General features: G+C 36.6%; 1 protein-coding gene across 1 annotated transcript; it reads left to right on the forward strand.

The window, feature by feature from the left end:
- Nucleotides 1–7,196: 7,196 nt before the first annotated feature.
- Nucleotides 7,197–17,570, forward strand: LOC121241153 (serine/threonine-protein phosphatase PP2A catalytic subunit-like). Its single transcript, XM_041138796.1, has 11 exons — nucleotides 7,197–7,523; nucleotides 10,028–10,084; nucleotides 11,516–11,599; nucleotides 13,128–13,199; nucleotides 13,949–14,020; nucleotides 14,339–14,379; nucleotides 15,513–15,579; nucleotides 16,447–16,638; nucleotides 16,725–16,814; nucleotides 16,909–17,016; nucleotides 17,102–17,570. Exons 1-11 carry the CDS (start codon nucleotides 7,437–7,439, stop codon nucleotides 17,165–17,167), a joined length of 936 nt encoding a protein of 311 aa, XP_040994730.1. The 5' UTR covers nucleotides 7,197–7,436; the 3' UTR covers nucleotides 17,168–17,570.
- The last annotated feature ends 2,213 nt before the right edge of the window (nucleotides 17,571–19,783 follow it).

Here is a 19,783-nt window from a genome sequence, read left to right on the forward strand (position 1 = left end):
CTGTGTTGCTGCTGAAAAATATAGATTTTTTTTCCTTATTCAACCCCTGGCCTGAGGCTTGTTCATAACTTTCAAGTAATCTTTCGAATTGGCTCCATTCCAAGGAACTAGCCATGCAGAACAACAGGATGTCGTCTACAAGAATAGACAATTAATATGGAGCTATCCTTTTGCCATTGGGATGCCAATGATCATACCTTTTTCATCAGCTCTATTGAGCAGCAAGTTATGTGTTTCTGAGTATAGGATGAAAAGGTAAGGTGATAGTGGATCATATTGGCTTATGCCCCTTGATGGTTGAAAGGTACTTTGTGGAATTCCATTAAGAATAATTGAGTAAGATACGGTAGAGACACGCTTCATGATGAGGTCAGTCCATTTACTAGAAAGTCATTTTGTGCATAACTGCCTTAAGAAACTTCCATTTAATTTTGTCTTATGTTTTACTCATGTCCAACTTCAGTGTCATGTACCCAGTATTTCTCATTCTACTTTGCATTGTTGTATCAATTCATATGCAACTATCACATCATCTGATATTAATCTCCTAGGAACAAACACATTTTGAGTGGGAGAAATGATCATTGGCAGTATATTTTTCATTCTATTAGCCAAGACTTTTAAAATGATCTTGTACACTACATTGTATAGACTAATTGGCCTATACTCAATGACTTTTATGGGGGCTTTAATTTTAGGAATCAGTACTATGAATGTCCCATTAATATTATTTGTCCATCTATTTCAATTAAAGGCAGCCAGGAATGCATAATAACGTCTTGTCCAATTATATTCCAATGATTTTCGAAGAAGATTGCAGGGACGCCATCTAGTCCAGGAGAGCCTAGAGGATTCATTTGAAAAACAGCTTCTTTTATCTCTGTGGAAGTAAACTCTCGTAGCAACATTTCATTCATTTCCTCAATAACTATAGTCTTCATAGGTTGTAAGTAATCTTTAATTTTTTTTACGATCGATTTAGTAAAAAGGTCTTGGAAATAATTTTGGAACATCTTACTTATCTCTTATAAGGAGGTAGTCGTTACCCCATGCCCATCAGTGATACTTTTGATGGTATTTGTCTGCCTTCTCTGAGATGCACACTTGTGAAAGAATTTTGTACTTCTGTCCCCATCCTTTAGCCATCTTTGTTTGGCTCTTTATTTCCATTTTAAATCATACACTTCCAACATGTGGTCCACTTTCTTATGTAGTTACTTGACTTCCTTAGTGTGATATCCAAGGTTAATTTCTTGGAGAGATTTTATTTGTGCTAATTTGGTCTCAATGGTTCATTTCTGCTCTCTATATTTCTCCTTGCTCCATGTCATCAATCTAGCTTTACATTTGGTTAAACATTTAGTGGCTACTTTTAGAGATCTATTGAAAAATGCAAAACAAAACCAAGCTTCCTTAATTAGATCATTACATTCCCCTCTTTTATCCCAGATCATTACATTCCCCTCTTTTATCCCAGCTTACTTCATATCTAAAAGGTCTCTCCTCTTCCCAGAAAAAGGTTCACATTCTTTAGTTAGAGAGATAAGGATTGAGTTATGATCTGACCTAGAGACGGCTAGGTTGCTAGCACTAATGGTAGAATACAGGCTGATCGTATCAGAATTACCCAATGATATGTCAAGTCTTTCTTTAGTGAAATTATTCCCTTCTATTTTATTACTCCAAGCAAATTCATCTCCCTTGTAGCCCAAATCAATAAAGTCACTGTCCTCCATAGCTTTTCTGAAGTATTCTATATGAGCGTAAGGTCTAACTAAGCCTCCATACTTTTCATGTATATGAAAAATCTCATTAAAATCCCTTATACATAGCCAAGCCATATGAGCTGAGGGTTTCCTTAAAAACATGTGAGTAGCCACTCCATCCCCCCTCTAAATTGTCTTCTTGCTTAACTTTTACAGAGTTGCGCCTTCCAGTAAAAGAGTCCAAATCAATCTTCATGTTAGATTTTCAAAAGATTGCTAAACCACCACTCCACCCATTACTATAAACCACAAAACTTTGGTCAAAACCAATTTGATTTCTAACATTTTTCACTTTTCTCCTATTATTTTTTGTTTCCATGAGAAATACTATGTTGGGACAGTGAAGTTCTCTGACTGCTCGAGGTTTCCCAAATCCTCAACAGTTCCAACTTAAGCAATTCATTGTTGTTGGTAGGGCTGATTAGCAGTCTCCACCATTATGTTCTAATTTATTCTCCTTTCAAGATTGAGTTTTTTTTTTTTTTTTAGTGACTTTTCTAGGCTAACAAAGGACCAGTCTTCACTCCCCCTCTTGTTCATTGTTGTTTCCCCACTTGGTGAGTTCCTATAGTTGACCTCTATTCTATTTAAAAAATGAGCCTCCATTGCTCTCATTTTCCACCCAATTTTCTTAGGAACCTTAGTTGCATTAACAGAGAGTTCCATTAAAGAAATGTTAGTATGACTTACTGGATCAGTGTTCAACTTGGCGTGCTTTGGAGGAGAGGCTGGAATATGATCTTTAACTATTTCAGGAGTATTGTTAGCAAGAGCCTCTATATCCCTCAATCCATATGGTTGCTCCTTCACTCTAGTAGCTAGATTTAAATGGCTAACCAAAGTAGTATTATATCATTTTTGAGGATTTATAAAATCCACACAAGGAAAATATCCCTTATTTATAATTGGAGTGTTAATATCCAGATTTTTCTCTGCGTGAACTATAGAGTCTCCAGTTATTACCTTCTTTTTCCACTCAGTGAAGTTGGTCCTCTTTTTCTTATGTTACTTTCCTACTTTCACCATTCTCAGTACTGCCTTGATAGGGATAACTTGATCATGTTTGTTTCTTATGAACCCCAAATTTTTTGCTTCCCTTTGTACTCGGGTTGGCTGAAGATGCTCTCGGTCACTGACCATACTATGGACTCTCTGTGTTAGTTGGATAGTTTTTCTATGGAACATACATTTCCTTTATGTTTTAGGACACTAAAGTAAAAATAGAATAAAGCCAACCTTTCATACTTAAACTCAAACTGTAGTTGCTTTCCTCTCATATTCAACAATCTCCCTCTTGCCAGTGGTTTTGTAATATCAATATTAACTCTTGTCCTTAAGAATTTCTCCCAACCAATTCCATCCTTATCAACATCTACATATGAGTACTTTACCAATTACAGAGCCTATTGTTTTTCCAGTTTCTTCTATTATAGCGACCAATGGCATATGATGAATTTGCACAAAAAAATGTTCGTTTATGAAGCAAATGTTGTTTGGGGGTGTACACCCTTCAAACTCCTGAATACAGATCAAAAACCTATCAAAAGTCCAAGGTCTTCCAAGTAATACTCTTTCCTTATTTGTCTCATTCTGAAATATTATCCATCCTTCTGGGCTCCAAATTTTGGACATAGTATTCTTATAGGCTTCGTTGTTTCTTTTTTTCCATTAAAATTAGGGCAAGAAGACACTGTCTACATCTTAAGATTAGAGTTTTCATAGCTTTCTCCCATAGAAAAATCTCTATTTTCTCCTCTTTTGTAAGTTTTAGGCTTTTCCATAGAAAGGAGAGCTCTTCCGCCACGGTGATGACAAGAAACTCTTCAGACACAGTCTAAGAGACGATACCTTTGCTTAACGGCAAAGATTTCCACCTTACCATTCAAGGAAGGAAATGACCATTCGAAACACCAACAACGTTTTTTTTGCAACTACTAGATCAATTGTGATGTCCTTTTCTTCACATTTATGAATGACATATGCTATTGGATTTCATAACCAAGTTTTGTCTCTTTTCTTTTAGTATGGATGCGATAAATTTATTATATCTTTTTAAATATCATTGAGAATTATATCTCTAACTTCACAACTTGGCATCATCAATCAATCATGAAAATCTGCCTTTGATTATAGGATATTTGAATAATCATGTAGAAGAATGTTAAAGGCAACATAACATAAGCATGAAGTTCACGGAAATTATCATTCTATTAAGGCCATCCAGCCCATGGTTTAGAAAAACAATAATATTAGTTTTCTTTCTGCATTTTTATTGATATAGAATATTTTAAATGATTTTATATGCAAAATTTTTAAATAGTATAGATTTAAGATATCACGCAACATGTATAATTAGAGATGTCAATATTTATAACAAAAAACATATTTGGCTAAAATCCTAACTGCATAATTGAAGATTGGAATATGCTACTTTATCAACGACTCATGAAACATCTATTTGTGTGTGCTTGAGCCAACCAATCGTAAAACATGAGAAGCCATATTCCTTTTATAGTTTTTTATTCTAAGCAAGCTTGATATATTATATTTAACAGATAAAGGAGTATATGAACAAAAGGGTAGGGAGAATCCGGCAAATACTCGTTCACAACTTGCATAGTACTAAAGAAAAAAAAATAGCATTGAAAACAAATAAATGTTCCCTATACTTCCTTGTCAAGGGGGGGGGGGGGAGCTGCAAAAAATGGTGATTTTTATACAATCCTGACAAATGAATTGTAAGCCCATGGCCAGAGGTCAAAGTGGTTGATGTGACTGTATTTTGTTCTAAAATGGCAGTTGGAGAGATCTACTTCCTCGTCTTCAAGATCCTATGGCAAAGTAAGACAATTCTTATAATAAAAAATCAAATAAAAACTCCAAACTCAATCGTGTTATACGTCGTTGCAAAACTCCATACTCTTCTAGAAAAATATATGTGATTTTTGTGCAGGAGGCAAAATTAAAAAAATGTGAATCGTCGAGGGACTAAAGAAGTAGTGGTGATCATTGGGCATGAAGAGTTTGAGTTGCTCACTTTACCTTTTAGATATACGAGCATCCGAATTAGATTACAAAAAAAGTAGTAAGATAGAGCGTGAAAATAGATGAATTACAGTTTGAGCTAACTCCGATAGATATTGAAATCTGCATCAGCACGTGAGACCCACATGCATGCTGCATTACGGCCATGAAGGTCAAATTTAAAAGATCTAAGGGTGGGGAACTTTTCGGTTTGATGCGTGTGCCCCACGCACTACTTCTATTCGAAGGATCGACAGACTGAAAGTCTTCTTATATGGCACATGCATTTTGGAATTGGTTGGGTAATTGTAGATCAGATTTTTCAATCTTGAAAGAAAAATGACAATAAAAATAATTAAAAAAACTAAAAATAATTCTATTAACAGAATAAATAGACAGGAAAATAGGATAATAAAGGATTGGGGAGGAGTAGATAGACAAGAATGATTGAGTAATGAGGATACTGTTAATGCATGGTAACTTCCTTTGTTTTTATAGTTTTTTTTTTGTTTTACTTAATTTTTTTTAATACAGTTTACTTAAATAGTAATTAATAGTAAAATACTTTAGTTTATACCAAGTGAATCCCGTGCCTCTCCCTGTGTCCCAATCATTTCTTTATTTTTTTAAAAGCAACACACGTGCGATTGGCTCATTTCATAATAAGTGAACAGTATATATATTATAATACTCTCAAAGTAGTCATATAAAAAGATACTTTATGTAACAAATATCATATTTGTTTCTCTGGATATTGAACAAAAATTGACTTCATTCCTTCATGTGGTTGGCAAAACCATAATATTATAAAAAGAAATATACCATTTACAAGTTTGACATATAACACAGTACTTATTATATGATCAATTATATTCATAAAATGAGTCAAAATACTAATACTTTTTTATGTAATTTAATGTGACATACTTCTACATTAGTAGTGTGATTGGTGCGTAAATAAAAGAGTTTACAAATAGATTTTTTTCATTATAAAGTTCTTTTAAAAAATTTGACAAGAGGGAGAAGATACCATTTCAGAGCCCCAATAATAGATTGATCCATTTTGAGTTAGGTAGGTCTGGATAATAAGATGAGAATTTTTAGTTTTAGATAAAAGTTTAAATATTTTTTTTAATATTATTATTGTTTTGAGATTTGAAAAAGTTGAATTGAGATTTAAAAAAGTTCAATTGTTTATTATATTTTATATGAGAATTTGAAAAAATTGTAATGATGAGATGATATGAAAATTTTGTGTCTCATCTTACTTACCAAGCATATCCGAAATGAACATGCTTATGAGACAAACAAGATGTAGCAAAAAAGAAACTATCTTCATCTCTACTACATATTTTACTAACCCTAACCCACCAAAAAGAAGGAATAAAAGCTAAAACAAGGCAGAAAAAACTAACGAAAGGATGAGAAATAACATAAGAAGACTTTTCATAAACAATGCTTTAAAACTCCATTAGTCCAAAACAAATTGAATTCTAATGCAATCATCTACAAACATTAAATCCAAATCATCAATTGTTTGCTTGCATCATTATGCAAATCCATTGCACAAAACTAGTATAAACTTTCTAGTTTCTATATATTATAAAATGAAGCACCATACTATAAAATATAAATGAGTATATGAACAAACTCTAAACTCGCATGCCCCCCGATTGCGCAGCATATTCCAACTCATTCTGTTGTACAACAAGGGCAGTTGTTTGGGCTTTTTCCAAGAAAGAACGTCTTACAAATAAGTTATGTATGCTTGTATCATGCACACAATTATGCATATTCTAGGCTTGTGTTTGTTTAGACAAAATGTCCAATGCACCAAACCCAAAACAACCTTTGTATTTATGAGAAACTTCGTAGACATATAAACACAATATATCTTCTATCCAGTTAAATCATGAACTTATAGAAGGGTGAAAAACTAACGATTTAACTAGTTTTATGTAAAAAAAAATTTTGAAAATGTAATGTACAGGACCGGAGTTTATTCTGTAAAAATAGATTCGAAGAATCATGCTATGAAGAGGTTACTCATCATAAAAAAAAAAAAAAAATCCTTAACATCGGGCACTGAGAACGTAACGTTAACACTTGCAGTTCGCAAATAAACTTATTTTTAATATTTTATGAAACTTTTAAAATATTAAAAAAAACATTTTTATCCATAATACTTCCTCTCCATTCAGCACGCGCTATCAAGGAGCGTGCACATTGATTTTAATCAAAGCCCGCCAGAACCTCACTATAAGCCTTACACGCGCTAATGGCGCGACTGAAACCCTTCCACCACCAATCTATTCTCCAGAATTTTTTTTTATTTTTTTGTTATTATTATTTTTTTTTTCAGAAAATTTTAAAACCGCTAAAAACATATAATTACCATTTCCCCCACAGAAGGAGCTCGGAAAGACAAAAAACTATTTTGGTTTCTCCACCACTCTCTGTTTCTCCCGTGGGCTTCATCCTCTCTTTCTAGAACTACAGGACGAAGCGGGAGAACTGGACGAAGTTTGCTAGGGTTTACCGAGATCTATAGTTTGTGGAGTTGGGGCGAGGTTGGGAGGGATCTTGGTCTGTGAAACAGTGCGTTTGAGGGAAGAAAAAGGTGGAGGAGAGGAGGAGCAGGAGAGCATGGATTCGGTCCCTTCGAACTCACATGGGAACCTGGACGAGCAGATTTCGCAGCTCATGCAGTGCAAGCCCTTGTCCGAGCAAGAGGTGCTCTTCTGCATCCTCATTCTCCTTTCACTTATGTTTAATTTTTTTTTTTTTTTTTTTTTTAGCTTCTCTTGGTGGTTTTGATCTATCTATGGTTCGATTTCTCGCGAATATGATGGATCTGGTTTGACCCTTGGGGCTTGCGTTAGCCAGATCGGATAACTCATGGTTTTTTTGCGTGCGCGCGTGATATGGGCGTGATCTATGAGATTAGCTGAATTAGGGATTTTTGGGATCCAATTGGTGGGGAGGCTCTAGATTTATTTGTAATTGAACCAGATCCATTGTAGGATATGTGTCAAATATGGCCCTATTGGTTTCTTCGGCTTGTGTTTCAAACCACAGGCTTGCTTTAAGTATACGTAGACTGATGTTGAGATAGCACAGATCGATGAAACTGAAATTCCATTTATTGTATAAAGTTATCGTATCTGCCGTACAAAAAACCCGAACAAGACTGGGGTTATCACAGTTTGAACTATTTTTGTTTGTTTCTCATTAAAGAAAATGGGAGTTGCCATTTATTCAACAGGTAGCGACCTTCCTAGAGTGGGTTTATGGTGGGAAATGTTGGTCCGTTTTTCCCTGGCGTTGTGGGTTTTGGTAGGGCACATTTGGTGGGTAGACCCTGTTAATAGGTAAAATTTTAAAGTCCGAGGATCTGAAATCTAATGGAAGGGATGAATGATGTGTTCAAATTTCATTTGGTAAAATCGGCTACCGATTGTTCCCCTATTTCTGAAGGAGGTTTGGGTATCCGAAATTTGCAGCTTTTTAATAAGACGATGTTGGGAAAATGGCTATGGAAATATCCCATAGAACATGGAGCTTTGTGGAGAACAATTTTAGATTCAAAGTATGGTAGAGCATGGGGAGGTTGGTGCTCGAATGAGGTGAGTGGATCCTATGGGGTGGGGCTTTGGAAGCACATTAGATGTGGATGGACTAAACTTTCTAGTTTTACCTGTTTTGAGGCGGATGACAGGCCCCAAATCAAATCCTGGAGTGACATATGGTGTGGTGATAGGGCACTTAAGGAAGCTTAGCCAAACTGGTATAGCAAGAATGAAGGAAGCCTCGATTGTGGACCTCCTTGACCAATCTAATGGCACTCTCCAATGGAATGTCACATTTCTTAGAGCTGTCCATGATTGGGAAGTTGACACAATATCTGAATTTTACAACCTAGTCTATTCTGGCCCTATGAGGGAGGGTAGGTGAAGACAAGCTTTTTTGGCGCCCCTCGGTGAAAGCGAAGTTCACAATACGCTCCTTCTACCAATCCATCTCTAAGCCCGTGGAAGAGCATTTGTAAGACAAAGGCCCCCTTAAAGGCATCCTTTTTTGTATGGAAAACTTCTTTGGGGAAGATTCTCACTATCGACAACCTAAGGAAATGCCGAATCATAGTCTTGGATTGGTGTTGTTTTTGTAAAAAGAGCAGAGAATCTGTCGATCATCTACTAATTCATTGTGAGATTGACAGACTTTGTGGAATGACTTTTTTGATAGGATGGGTGTAGCTTGGGTGATGCCAAGAAGGGTGATCGACCTCTTAGCTTCATGGAGAGGTCTCCAAGGCACCTCTCATATTGCCGCAATTTGGATGGTTCCGATTGGCCTATGGTGGTGTCTTTGGAGGAGAGGAACGAGCGAAACTTCGCAAATCGTGAGCGGTCATTGGATGAACTTAGAACTTTCTTTTTTAACACCTTGTTTCAATGATCAATTGTAATTGATTTTAATGGCATGACCATTCATGAGTTTCTTGTATCACTAGAACATCACTCCTAGGCATTGCTCTTGTATATGACCTGTGTACTTCTGCTTTTGCCTATTCCTACAATCAATAAAATCTTATTTACCGATAAAAAATCTAATGGAACAAAAATGTTTCATTGGAGGATGTTTTGGTGTCACACGGTAGTTTTCTTGGCTTAAGGTGGGCAAGATTCTAGCTGAGTGCAAATCTTGACAGCTGGTAGTAATCTATGAGACAGTTCAATAGCATTTCTCACCGAATGATGGGTTGCTATTGATTCTAGGGGGACTGAAGCGGGAGACATCATGGTGGATATTTAGGTGATTTTGATCTCTTTACTTTTAAAGCGACTAATGGTGGTTTACTCCAGGGTCTCTGTCAGTTTTATGCAGATAAGCTGTATTTAAGCTTTTGATGGAAAAAACCGCATGACACTATTATGATCATAAAGTCTAGGTTCATGTTGTATAAAGTTGGATATATATTATCTTTTGGACATGGAATTTAGTTCCATTGGATTTGGGTTATATTGTGTGCATTATAGAGTCTCATGAGTCAAAGACCAAAGCAGTGCGATGTCCAATACGATTGGCTATGGAATTTGATGATCTTGGAACTACTTGAAAGTTTGGGTAATGGACTTTCAGAATGTTAGATTTTGCTCTCATTTTTTCAGTTGTTTTCTGTCACCAATCCAAAATCATTTATCAATAATGGTGGTTAATATTTTATATTGATGTAGGTACGGGTGCTGTGTGATAAAGCTAAGGAGATATTAATGGAAGAAAGCAATGTCCAGGTGTGGCTTTCTATCTATTCTTTTGTGATGTCTCATTACATAATACTGATTATTCATATATTTGCTTCATCTTACTTCATATATGTTTCTAATTGTTTGGATTATACACCCCAATCTCAAGTAACAAGGATCTTTAGTTATGGATTTTAGAATTATAGATGCACTTAGGTTGGTGAGGATTGTTAAAAGGCATATAAACAGCTTCCACCAACCCATAAAGAAACAGCTTCCATTAGTAGGTTAGGTTTATTCCTTCCTGATTAGAACGACCTCTAGGAAAGCGTTAGTCACATCTGCACTGTAAACCCAAAAAGACTGGTTGATTTGGAGTTTTACTATAATCACTTATGAAGTGCAATTTCACCTACTAAGTTGCCAAATTTGGGAATTAGCTCTCATTACCTGTCTGGCTTAACCCCACTCTATGTGACTCATTCCTTGTTCCAATGTGTATGGGGTGTTACATACTCTTCCTCTTAAATTGTTGACATACTCGTTAATGCTTCAGTATCATATGGTTGGCCTTATTAGGTAGCGTGGATACAGTATATAGCAATCCAGAGAAAGCACTAGCTACATCTATACTATAACTCCAAAAAGATTTGTCAATTTGAAGCTTCCCTAAAATCATTTATAAAGTCTAGTTTCATCTAGTAAGTAGCCAATGTGTGACTTAGCACTCATGATTATCTTTATAACCTTCTCACTCTATTTGATTCATAGTATTGAACTAAGGTGTTATGCTAATTAATGATGGAGTTTTATTGCTCCAGTCTTGATATTTTACGAAGTTAGTATTTGATTGACTTTTGGAAGCTCTTGTTACTGCGTTATTATTTAATTGAATTTAACTTGAGTGGCTGAGATTAATGGCTAAAATTTCGATCTGAATTTTCCCTTTCTACATAGAAAAGAAACTATTTGTAGCTTTACTCGAAACGTAGCTTGCGCTTTGAGGTCATTTTCCATCTTATTATGGAGATTCTTAATTCATAGGTTGTGTTATGGTAACAATTCGTTCTGTAGAACAATTGATGCGTTAGAAACTTATGATGACATTTTGTTGGATGAGTTAGGAAAGCTTCCCTACCTACCCATCAAAAAATAAAAAAAAATGTTGGTTCCCTACCTACTCTATTTTATGCCCCTTTTATGAATATTGTTGATGAAAGAGACAATCTTAAAAAACCTGTTTTCTTTAAAACATGCCTTTAGTTTTTGTATTATGTTGGGTCTCCATTCTCTCTTATGTGCCAACTTTTGTGGTTAAACAATTTGGATTCAGACTATTATCAGTGCTTAGTTATGATTTGAATGAGATTTGAATGTACAAGCATCCTTTATATTACATTGCCTTTTCTTGAATCACTGGGTTTTTGTCTTATGTTTATTTACCTGACTGCAAGTTGTAACTTCCTTTTTCCACTGCAGCCCGTTAAAAGCCCTGTTACAATTTGTGGTGATATTCATGGGCAATTCCATGATCTTGCGGAGCTTTTTCGCATTGGAGGGAAGGTATTTTTCTGACTAGGCTGTCAACATTCTACTCATGTTATGCTTGCTGAAGGGTATGGTGATCTGTTACTGCATGGGATTTATGAACTGATTGGAGTTGTAATTTAACTGCTTTTGAAAATTGAAATTCTCTAATTGGAATCTAGGTTTAATGCAATGCGTTAAGATGTTCATTGTTGCATGTGCGAGCCAAGCTTCTAGAGCTGTGGAATAGCAAAACAAGAAGTATAGAGAGTGTGGCTTGTAATGTGTCTCGTGTAAGTTTTATTTATAAAATTTAAATGTGATGTGATAATATGTAGAAGAAAATGAGAAGTATTAAAGGAAACTTAATAAAGCATGTGTATAGGAAACGATGGTCGATCTGAATGTTCCTCTAACATTCAGTGCAAAGAATGCCCAATATTATTATGTGATCTAACCCTTGAAACTCTGTAATGAAAATGTTGTTCCAATAAGTTATCATGAAAGTTGTGTATATTAGAACTTCATGCTTCCTTTTAAATAAAGTGCCTTTCACCTTGATATGCCTGGTAATTTCATTTATTCTACTGCAAATCAAGACAAGGCATGTTTGAGAGTTGAATGCTTACAAGTGCTTGATCACAGATGTAAACCCCAAGGGGTGGCATTGTGGTCCTAGGGTGACCCGTATAAACCGGACATCTTTGGTTCTAAACTCTGCATTCACACTCTTGTGGCCGTCATAATTAGAAAAACTTCCATTGAATTACCCAAGGTGTACTTGTTGGAAACTTCTTGCCTAGGGTCTATGCATCACCGGAATTAGTCACGACTTTGTCATGTGCCAATAAAAAAACGCATGGCATGTACCACTTCTGCTCTTTTCAGTCTTAGGCCTGGTTTGGTTCACAGATCAAACCATCTCATCTCATCTTTTCCCATCTAATCATTACAACTTTCCCAAACTCCCACACAAAATATAATAAACAATTCAACTTTTTCAAATCCCAAAACAAAAATAATATTAAAAAATTATATTCTAACAATATTTTATTCAACTTTTAACTTTTATCTCATCTCATGTGTGTAACCAAACGAGGCCTTAAGTTTCTGGTAACATTGTAAGTTGGACAGGCTTTGAGTGATCATTGTCTCTTTCATCAGTTTGGTGCCTATCTGTGCAACTTTTGGCTGTCTCAAACAAGTAGGATGACTTGGTTGATCAAGAAGTTTGCCATCTTTACGTGTTTGGTTGTTGTCATTGTTTTCTCCACATGGATATTGAGCCTTCAGATTTTTGCGGCCATAGCCTATAATTGTAATGCCAATTACATCTGCCACTAGAGTCTCTGTGTAGCCACATAGGATATGCATCACAAATACTGTGCTTTGACCTAATAGTTGTGTTGATGCATTTACTTTTCCCCGATAGGACATGTCATCTGTTTAAGCTATTGCATTGAGCTTTTCTTCGTGTTCCATCATTTGTCTTTTCTTGGTTTTATTTATAAGTGGACATTTACAACTATAATATCCATATCTGGTTGCATATTTTTGTTGACAGTGTCCCGATACAAATTACTTGTTCATGGGAGATTATGTTGATCGTGGCTACTATTCAGTCGAAACTGTCACTGTAAGTATAAGTTGATACTTTTTACTTTCTAGCTTTGTTAAAATTCTATTTGTCTTTCTAACAGTTGCTTTACTTATTAAAAAAAGTTATATTTGAAAGTTTTTTATTCTTTCTGATGTATGATGTTTTAACTTTTACCAACAAAGAATTTCTTGATTCTTGGGACAAAATTTATTAACGTAAGTTGAGGCCACAATATTTGAGTCAAATCAATTGTTGTAGCTTCATTCATTCACAAGGCTCTGGCTCTTGGATCTGGTTCCCCTTCCATTGTGCTGCCCCATCGCAAGGGGCAGTTGAGAGGAAGAAAGAGAGAGATATGCGGGCCCCACAGGCTGCATGGGTCCTACTGGGCTCCACACCACTCTGTGTCTCTCTCTGAACTGCCCCTTGCCATTGGGCAGCGCAATGACCATGGATTTTATTTTCTGGCTCTTCCTAGAAACACATTATGAGTTGTAAATTTTGTTGCATATGCTGCTGGGCTTGGAATGAAGGGTTGCATTCATTATAAAGTGACAGTATCTCTTATATTTCCTTGAATGTTGCCTATAGGGTTGCATTTGTTGATGTACCATATATTTTTATGGAATAGATAAGGGTCTTGTTTAATACCTATCTGGTATGTCTAAATCCAACAAATCGGATGCTCCTCATGCTTTTTGTTTCCATTATCTAGATGTTCATTTAGCTTGGTGACATTTCTTTGAGTTGCAACTACTGTTGTAATGATTAACTCCTTTATTCAGCTTCTGGTGGCCTTAAAAGTGCGTTATCCCCATCGGATTACTATTCTAAGAGGAAATCATGAAAGCCGCCAGGTAATAATAATTTGGATTTATTTTTTTAAGAATTTCTGTTTATTCTTGTTAAATGACTTCGTAATGGTTTGCTTCTATTATGATAATAACATTATAGTAAATGCCATTGTATTGTTAGGAGCTGGTCACAAAGCTGTTGTTTTATTATAATTAGGAGGTTCATTTTGGGGTTCCGTCCATTTTCCCGTTTGGGTTATAAGGTGTAATGCAATTTTTGTTTCACTTTTCTATGATGCGAGTCTTTTGTGCCTTTTGTTATTATTCTTTTTGCAACTAGTTTTTTATTCTTATTATTGCTTTATGTTTCTCATTGCACAGATTACTCAAGTCTATGGCTTCTATGATGAGTGCCTTCGAAAGTGAGTTTCTTAATACCTTTGGTTTGCCACAAGCTCATTTTAACCTACTAATTTAATACCTGCTATCATTAGTCCTCGTGTTGCACCCCTCGTTTTACTTAAAAGAAATACCTGCTATCATTACTTGTGACTTTAGTTCAAGTCTCTAGCTTGAGATTCTCGTGACTATATTTTTTATTATTATCCGGTTTTTTCTCTTTCTTTAATTGTCCTTTTGGTACAAAGGTAAAGGGGAGAGGAATGAAGAAGGGAAGAAGGAAAATATAGACAGAATTAAGTGTTCTCATTGTTTGATAGGAGGGAAAATCAGGATGGAATTGATCATCCCTAAATTGGAAGAAATGGGATGGATTTACCCTGCTTTGTTAAAATTTTACTTATCAATAAAAGAAATGGGATGGATTATGCAGGGTAATGTGTTTCTACAATGTTTTTTGATGGTTAATGTGTATCTACAAATTTACGCCTCAATTCTCTCAATTATTTAAATGATTATTTTTTGTTAAGTGTGTTAAATGTAAAAACAACTAGTTTCTCTTTTCTTCTTTTTCATACTTCCATCTTTACCAGTCAAGGGAAAATGAGATCATTTTTCTTTCACTTTTTCATAGCTTGTACCAAACACGCAAGATGGGAAACCAATATCTTCCATTTTCCGTTTTATCTATCCTCCCTATCTCTTCGGTTGGAAAGGGCTTTTCTAGGTTGTAAATGACCCATGTTATTGGGAGAGTGGTAAATATCCATACCATTCATGCATATGCCCCTTGGTTTGAATCTGGTGTCAATTTATTTACATCCATGCTGTGGGATGCACAATGTGTATGAGATTTTTCTTACTTGTCCCAAATGACTGATATGTGCACCAATATATTTGAGTGTGGCAGATTATTGAGAAATACATCGTGCTTTGTTCATAAACACTAAAATTCAACAGCTCAAAACTGACTTCACTTGTGGATTGACAATTGTTTTTGGTAAATATTTTGAAAATATGCTACATTCAAGATCTGCAGCTAGTCTCTTACGTGCAATTCCTACTGCTTTCCCCAACCTTTGACCTCTTTAATTTTGGTTGAATATTACCATTTCTGATAGTCTCTAAAGGTACTTTTGCCTTGGTTTATTTTCAGGTATGGTAATGCCAATGTTTGGAAGATCTTTACAGATTTGTTTGACTATTTCCCGCTAACAGCATTGGTTAGTATAATTATATTTGCTATTTCCTTGATGCTTTAAATGATTGTTGTAGGGTAATGCTATCCTGCATCTATTTCATCTGATATGTCATGTACACTGCCGTCAGCATCATCCATTTGGTATAAAAGGAAGGAGAAAAATCTAGGAATATTGTAAGGAACCATTATAGTAGCTGATCCATATAGCTGTGAGGAAATGAAGTTTTGTTGAGCCAGAGTTGAATAGGTGATTGCTTTTGAGAAGGATTGATGCATGTTATCTTTGAAGATTTTGAAGAAGATTGATAGCTGATTCTTGCAACCTCTTTGTGATCATTCTTCAACTGTATTGTTATTTGTACAGTTCCCCTGTTTTATCAAAAAAAACTTTGTACAGTTCCCCTGCTAGTAATGCCGAGTTATATCAGCAACAGAAGCTCTTCAATGCAAAGGAGTGTCGATCACATGATCATCATGCTTTAGAAGAATATAGATTTTATATTCTTGCATGATTGCCTGGTTGATTTCAATTTATGCCTAGGCATTTGGTTACATATTTCTTTTGTTGGAGCCTGTTGCTGCTTCAAAACTCAAAGTATATATTATTATTTATCTGCCCGTGCGTCATAATTTTGCATATGATTGAGTTGTAGTTGGGGACCATCTTTCAGTTTCTGATTGTCCTGGTTCTCAAATCAATAATGTTACATAAGCTGCAGTGATTTATAAGTGTTAATGTTGTGCTTTTTAATGGGTAACAATCCCACGTATAATTGAAAAAGCACTAGGGGCACACCTGCAACCCAAGGACACTGGGGAAAGTGTTAATGTTGTTAGGTGTTCTGGATGATAGTGTGATGATATGCTAACCTTTTCTTATCTTTTGAAGGTTGAATCTGAAATATTTTGTCTGCATGGTGGATTGTCCCCTTCCATAGAGACCCTAGATAACATTCGTAACTTTGACCGCGTTCAAGAAGTTCCTCACGAGGGACCTATGTGCGATCTATTATGGTCTGACCCAGATGATCGCTGTGGTTGGGGTATCTCTCCCAGGGGTGCTGGATACACCTTTGGCCAGGTGGTTTAATTTCTGTTTTTCACTAAAATCTGTCTTCCCCACGTAATTTCAAGCTCTGTTGATCAGTTTGCTCGTATCTTTTGCAGGACATATCTGAGCAGTTCAACCATACTAATAACCTAAAGCTGATTGCTAGAGCTCATCAGTTGGTTATGGAAGGATATAATTGGGGTCATGTAAGTGCCAAGCTGCATTTTGAGGTTTTATTTGGCCATTATTTTTTTTGTTTGGGATGGGCAGTCTCTCCTCAATTTGCATTCCTTGCTACAGGAACAAAAAGTGGTTACCATATTTAGTGCCCCTAATTATTGTTATCGCTGTGGAAACATGGCATCTATCCTGGAAGTTGATGACTGCAAGGGCCACACATTCATTCAGGTTTTTTATCTCTCTTGGACTGACCACCTTTGCAACATAAATGATGCTCGACAAGAAGCTTGAACTCTTTTATGTTTGGGTGCAGTTTGAGCCTGCTCCAAGGAGGGGGGAGCCTGATGTGACGAGAAGAACACCAGATTACTTCCTATGATGCAGCAGTAAATTAGTTGCTGAATTGGAAGCGGCTAGTGGCTAGCTGTTTCACGATGAGGGCGTCTATGAGATTTAAACGTTCATAATTTTGCTATAGTGGTGGTTGAGTGGTGAAAAAGTATGTAAAATGTGCAGGTGGGGGGGTGGGCTTACTGTGACTTCTTATTCGAGTATGCTCAATTTCCGGAGAGGAAGGAGCAGAACTGGCGACACTATAGGAGCTCATGTGTACCAATTCCATCGAACAAAATTGGCATCTTTTTTATTTCTTAGCTCTGATTTTCCCTCTTTTTTTCCTTATTTTCCTCCACTTCTATGTAGATGGATGGATGGATGGTTTTTGGTCGGGGTTCTGTAGAGGGACGATGTGTAATTTTTTCTTATAATGGGTGCATTTATAATTTTTTTTTCCCTTTTAGAGTCTGATTTACACGATTCCTCTTGTAGGTTCTTTGTTTTAATTTTTGGTAATCAAGCGGACTTTTCTGAGATTTGTTATCTGTGTTATTTTTAATTTTCCTCTTTTTTTTCACGCGCTTCTTAAGTAGAATTGATTACGTATGAGAAAAGCAATAAAAGTCTAACTGAAAAACCTGGAAGAGTATCAAACTCAAAATCAATGATTACGAGAAAAGCAATAAAAAGTTCACGAGGAGGCCAGATGTATTTGAAGCCCAAAATCCATCTACACAAGCCCAGCCTCAAGATAGCAAAGCCCATGGTCAAGCTGCCACTCCAACTTCTTCAAGTCGGCCAGATGCCTTAGTCGACTTGGATAAAAGATTAATTATTTGTATTTGTTTATTGTTTATTTCACTTGTATTTGTTCATTTGACTGTTATTATGTTATTCTTTGTAATTCCTTCTAGATGAGCTGTATTAGTCCATTAGGAAGAATATTATTCTGTTAGGAAACCCGTGTATACAGCAGCAGCACTGTACATCCTCCATTACACAATGACAGCACGATTTGCTTCATTCAGGAACTTCCATGCGTAATCCTCTCTGCATATCAGTCCCCTTTATTCTCCTTCTTTGTTTCTTACATGGTATTAGGAGCCTGAGAGAATATTTCCATGGAAGACCCAACTGAAGACTCCTCTGATTCTACCTCCCACCACTTAGACCCTTCCGAAATCCACACAAACCTAAATACAAACACCTTCCGTGCCACACCCGTGACTCTTTTCTTGAACTTGAGTGACCTCGGCAATCCCTTCTGCCTAGACAATGGCGATAACCCAGTCGTGCTTCTTGTCACTGACCCACTCATCGCCGATAACTATCCCACCTGATTGCGCGCCATGCGCCACGCTCTACGGGCCAAAAACAAAGTGGGCTTTGTCACGGGTGATATCCCACGCCCATCTGACCCAGATGACCCCTTGCTTGAACCTTGGGAGCGCTGCAACGACATGGTAGCTTCCTGGCTTCAAAACTCCATCAGTGCCTCTATCAAATCCAGCGTGGTCTTCGTTGATGATGCATGAGACATATGGCTCGACCTCCAGGACCGTTTCTCCCACCAGAATGTACCACGGATCTTTCAACTCAAGCACAATCTTGCCAATCTCCTCCAAGAACACAACTATGTAAGTGCTTATTATGGTAAGCTCAAAACCTTATGGGATGAACTCTCAATTTATGACCCCATTCCCTTGTGCAACTGCCGTACCATGTCTACTCTCTTGGATCGTTATCAACGTGACTGTGTTTTTCAGTTCTTGAGTTTGAATGATATTTACTCTAATGTACGAGACTAGATAATGTTGTTAGATCCCTACCTCCTGTCACTAAGGTTTTTTCACTGATCCAACAACAAGAGCACCAACATCAGCTTACCCATCACGCCCATCCCCTGACTCAATGGCTCTTGCCATCAAGAAACCCTTTTCCCCTCAGAAATTTTCACCACAAACACGCCCTCACCAAAAGAGAGATAGACTATTTTGCACTCACTGCAAAATTATTGGTCATACCTTTGATACATGTTTTAAGGCTGGTAATGCCGAGAGCCCTCTCTATACTCATTGCCATTTATCTGGACATGTAGTAGATAAATGCTACAAATTTAACGGTTATCCCTGGGTCACAAATTTTTCAACAAAGCTTCTAACCCCACGGTTTTAGCTACCCAATCCTCAACTTCTTATCCATCACAATTTGAGGAGACCAATGACAACAAAGTAGGTTTAACTAAGGCACAATTTCAGCAACTAATGACCTTGCTTCAACCAAGGGAGTTTTCCATTGCTGCTCAGCACTCCGCTAATCAGATTCAGTCCAAGTTGCCTTCACCTCATTCTAACCTTGCAGGTATATCTCTTTCATTATCCACACACACACACACCATGCATTACAATCCAGCACATTTCCTTGGATCATAGACAGGTCTGTTGCCCCTCCTTGTTCACTTCTACCACCTCACTTATCTCTCACATTGTAAAACTACTAAATGGAATGGAAGTACCTGTCTCACACATTGGTACTGTTCAGCTCACAACTTCCATTTGCCTCACCGATGTTTTATGTGTTCCATCCTTCACCTTTAATCTCCTCTCAGTTAAGAAACTTGCTACTTCACTCACTTACTGTCTCATTTTCTTTTCTGATT

The sequence above is a fragment of the Juglans microcarpa x Juglans regia genome, chromosome 7S (genome assembly GCF_004785595.1).
Source record: "Juglans microcarpa x Juglans regia isolate MS1-56 chromosome 7S, Jm3101_v1.0, whole genome shotgun sequence".
In the NCBI taxonomy this organism is placed as follows: domain Eukaryota; kingdom Viridiplantae; phylum Streptophyta; class Magnoliopsida; order Fagales; family Juglandaceae; genus Juglans; species Juglans microcarpa x Juglans regia.

Excerpts from the sequence above, each read along its gene's own strand:
- LOC121241153 (XM_041138796.1), top strand. The coding sequence starts at position 7,437 with ATGGATTCGGTCCCTTCGAACTCACATGGGAACCTGGACGAGCAGATT. Across the intron at positions 11,600-13,127 it reads TTTTTCGCATTGGAGGGAAG|TGTCCCGATACAAATTACTT; the intron begins GTATTTTTCTGA and ends TTTTGTTGACAG. Across the intron at positions 15,580-16,446 it reads ATTTCCCGCTAACAGCATTG|GTTGAATCTGAAATATTTTG; the intron begins GTTAGTATAATT and ends TATCTTTTGAAG.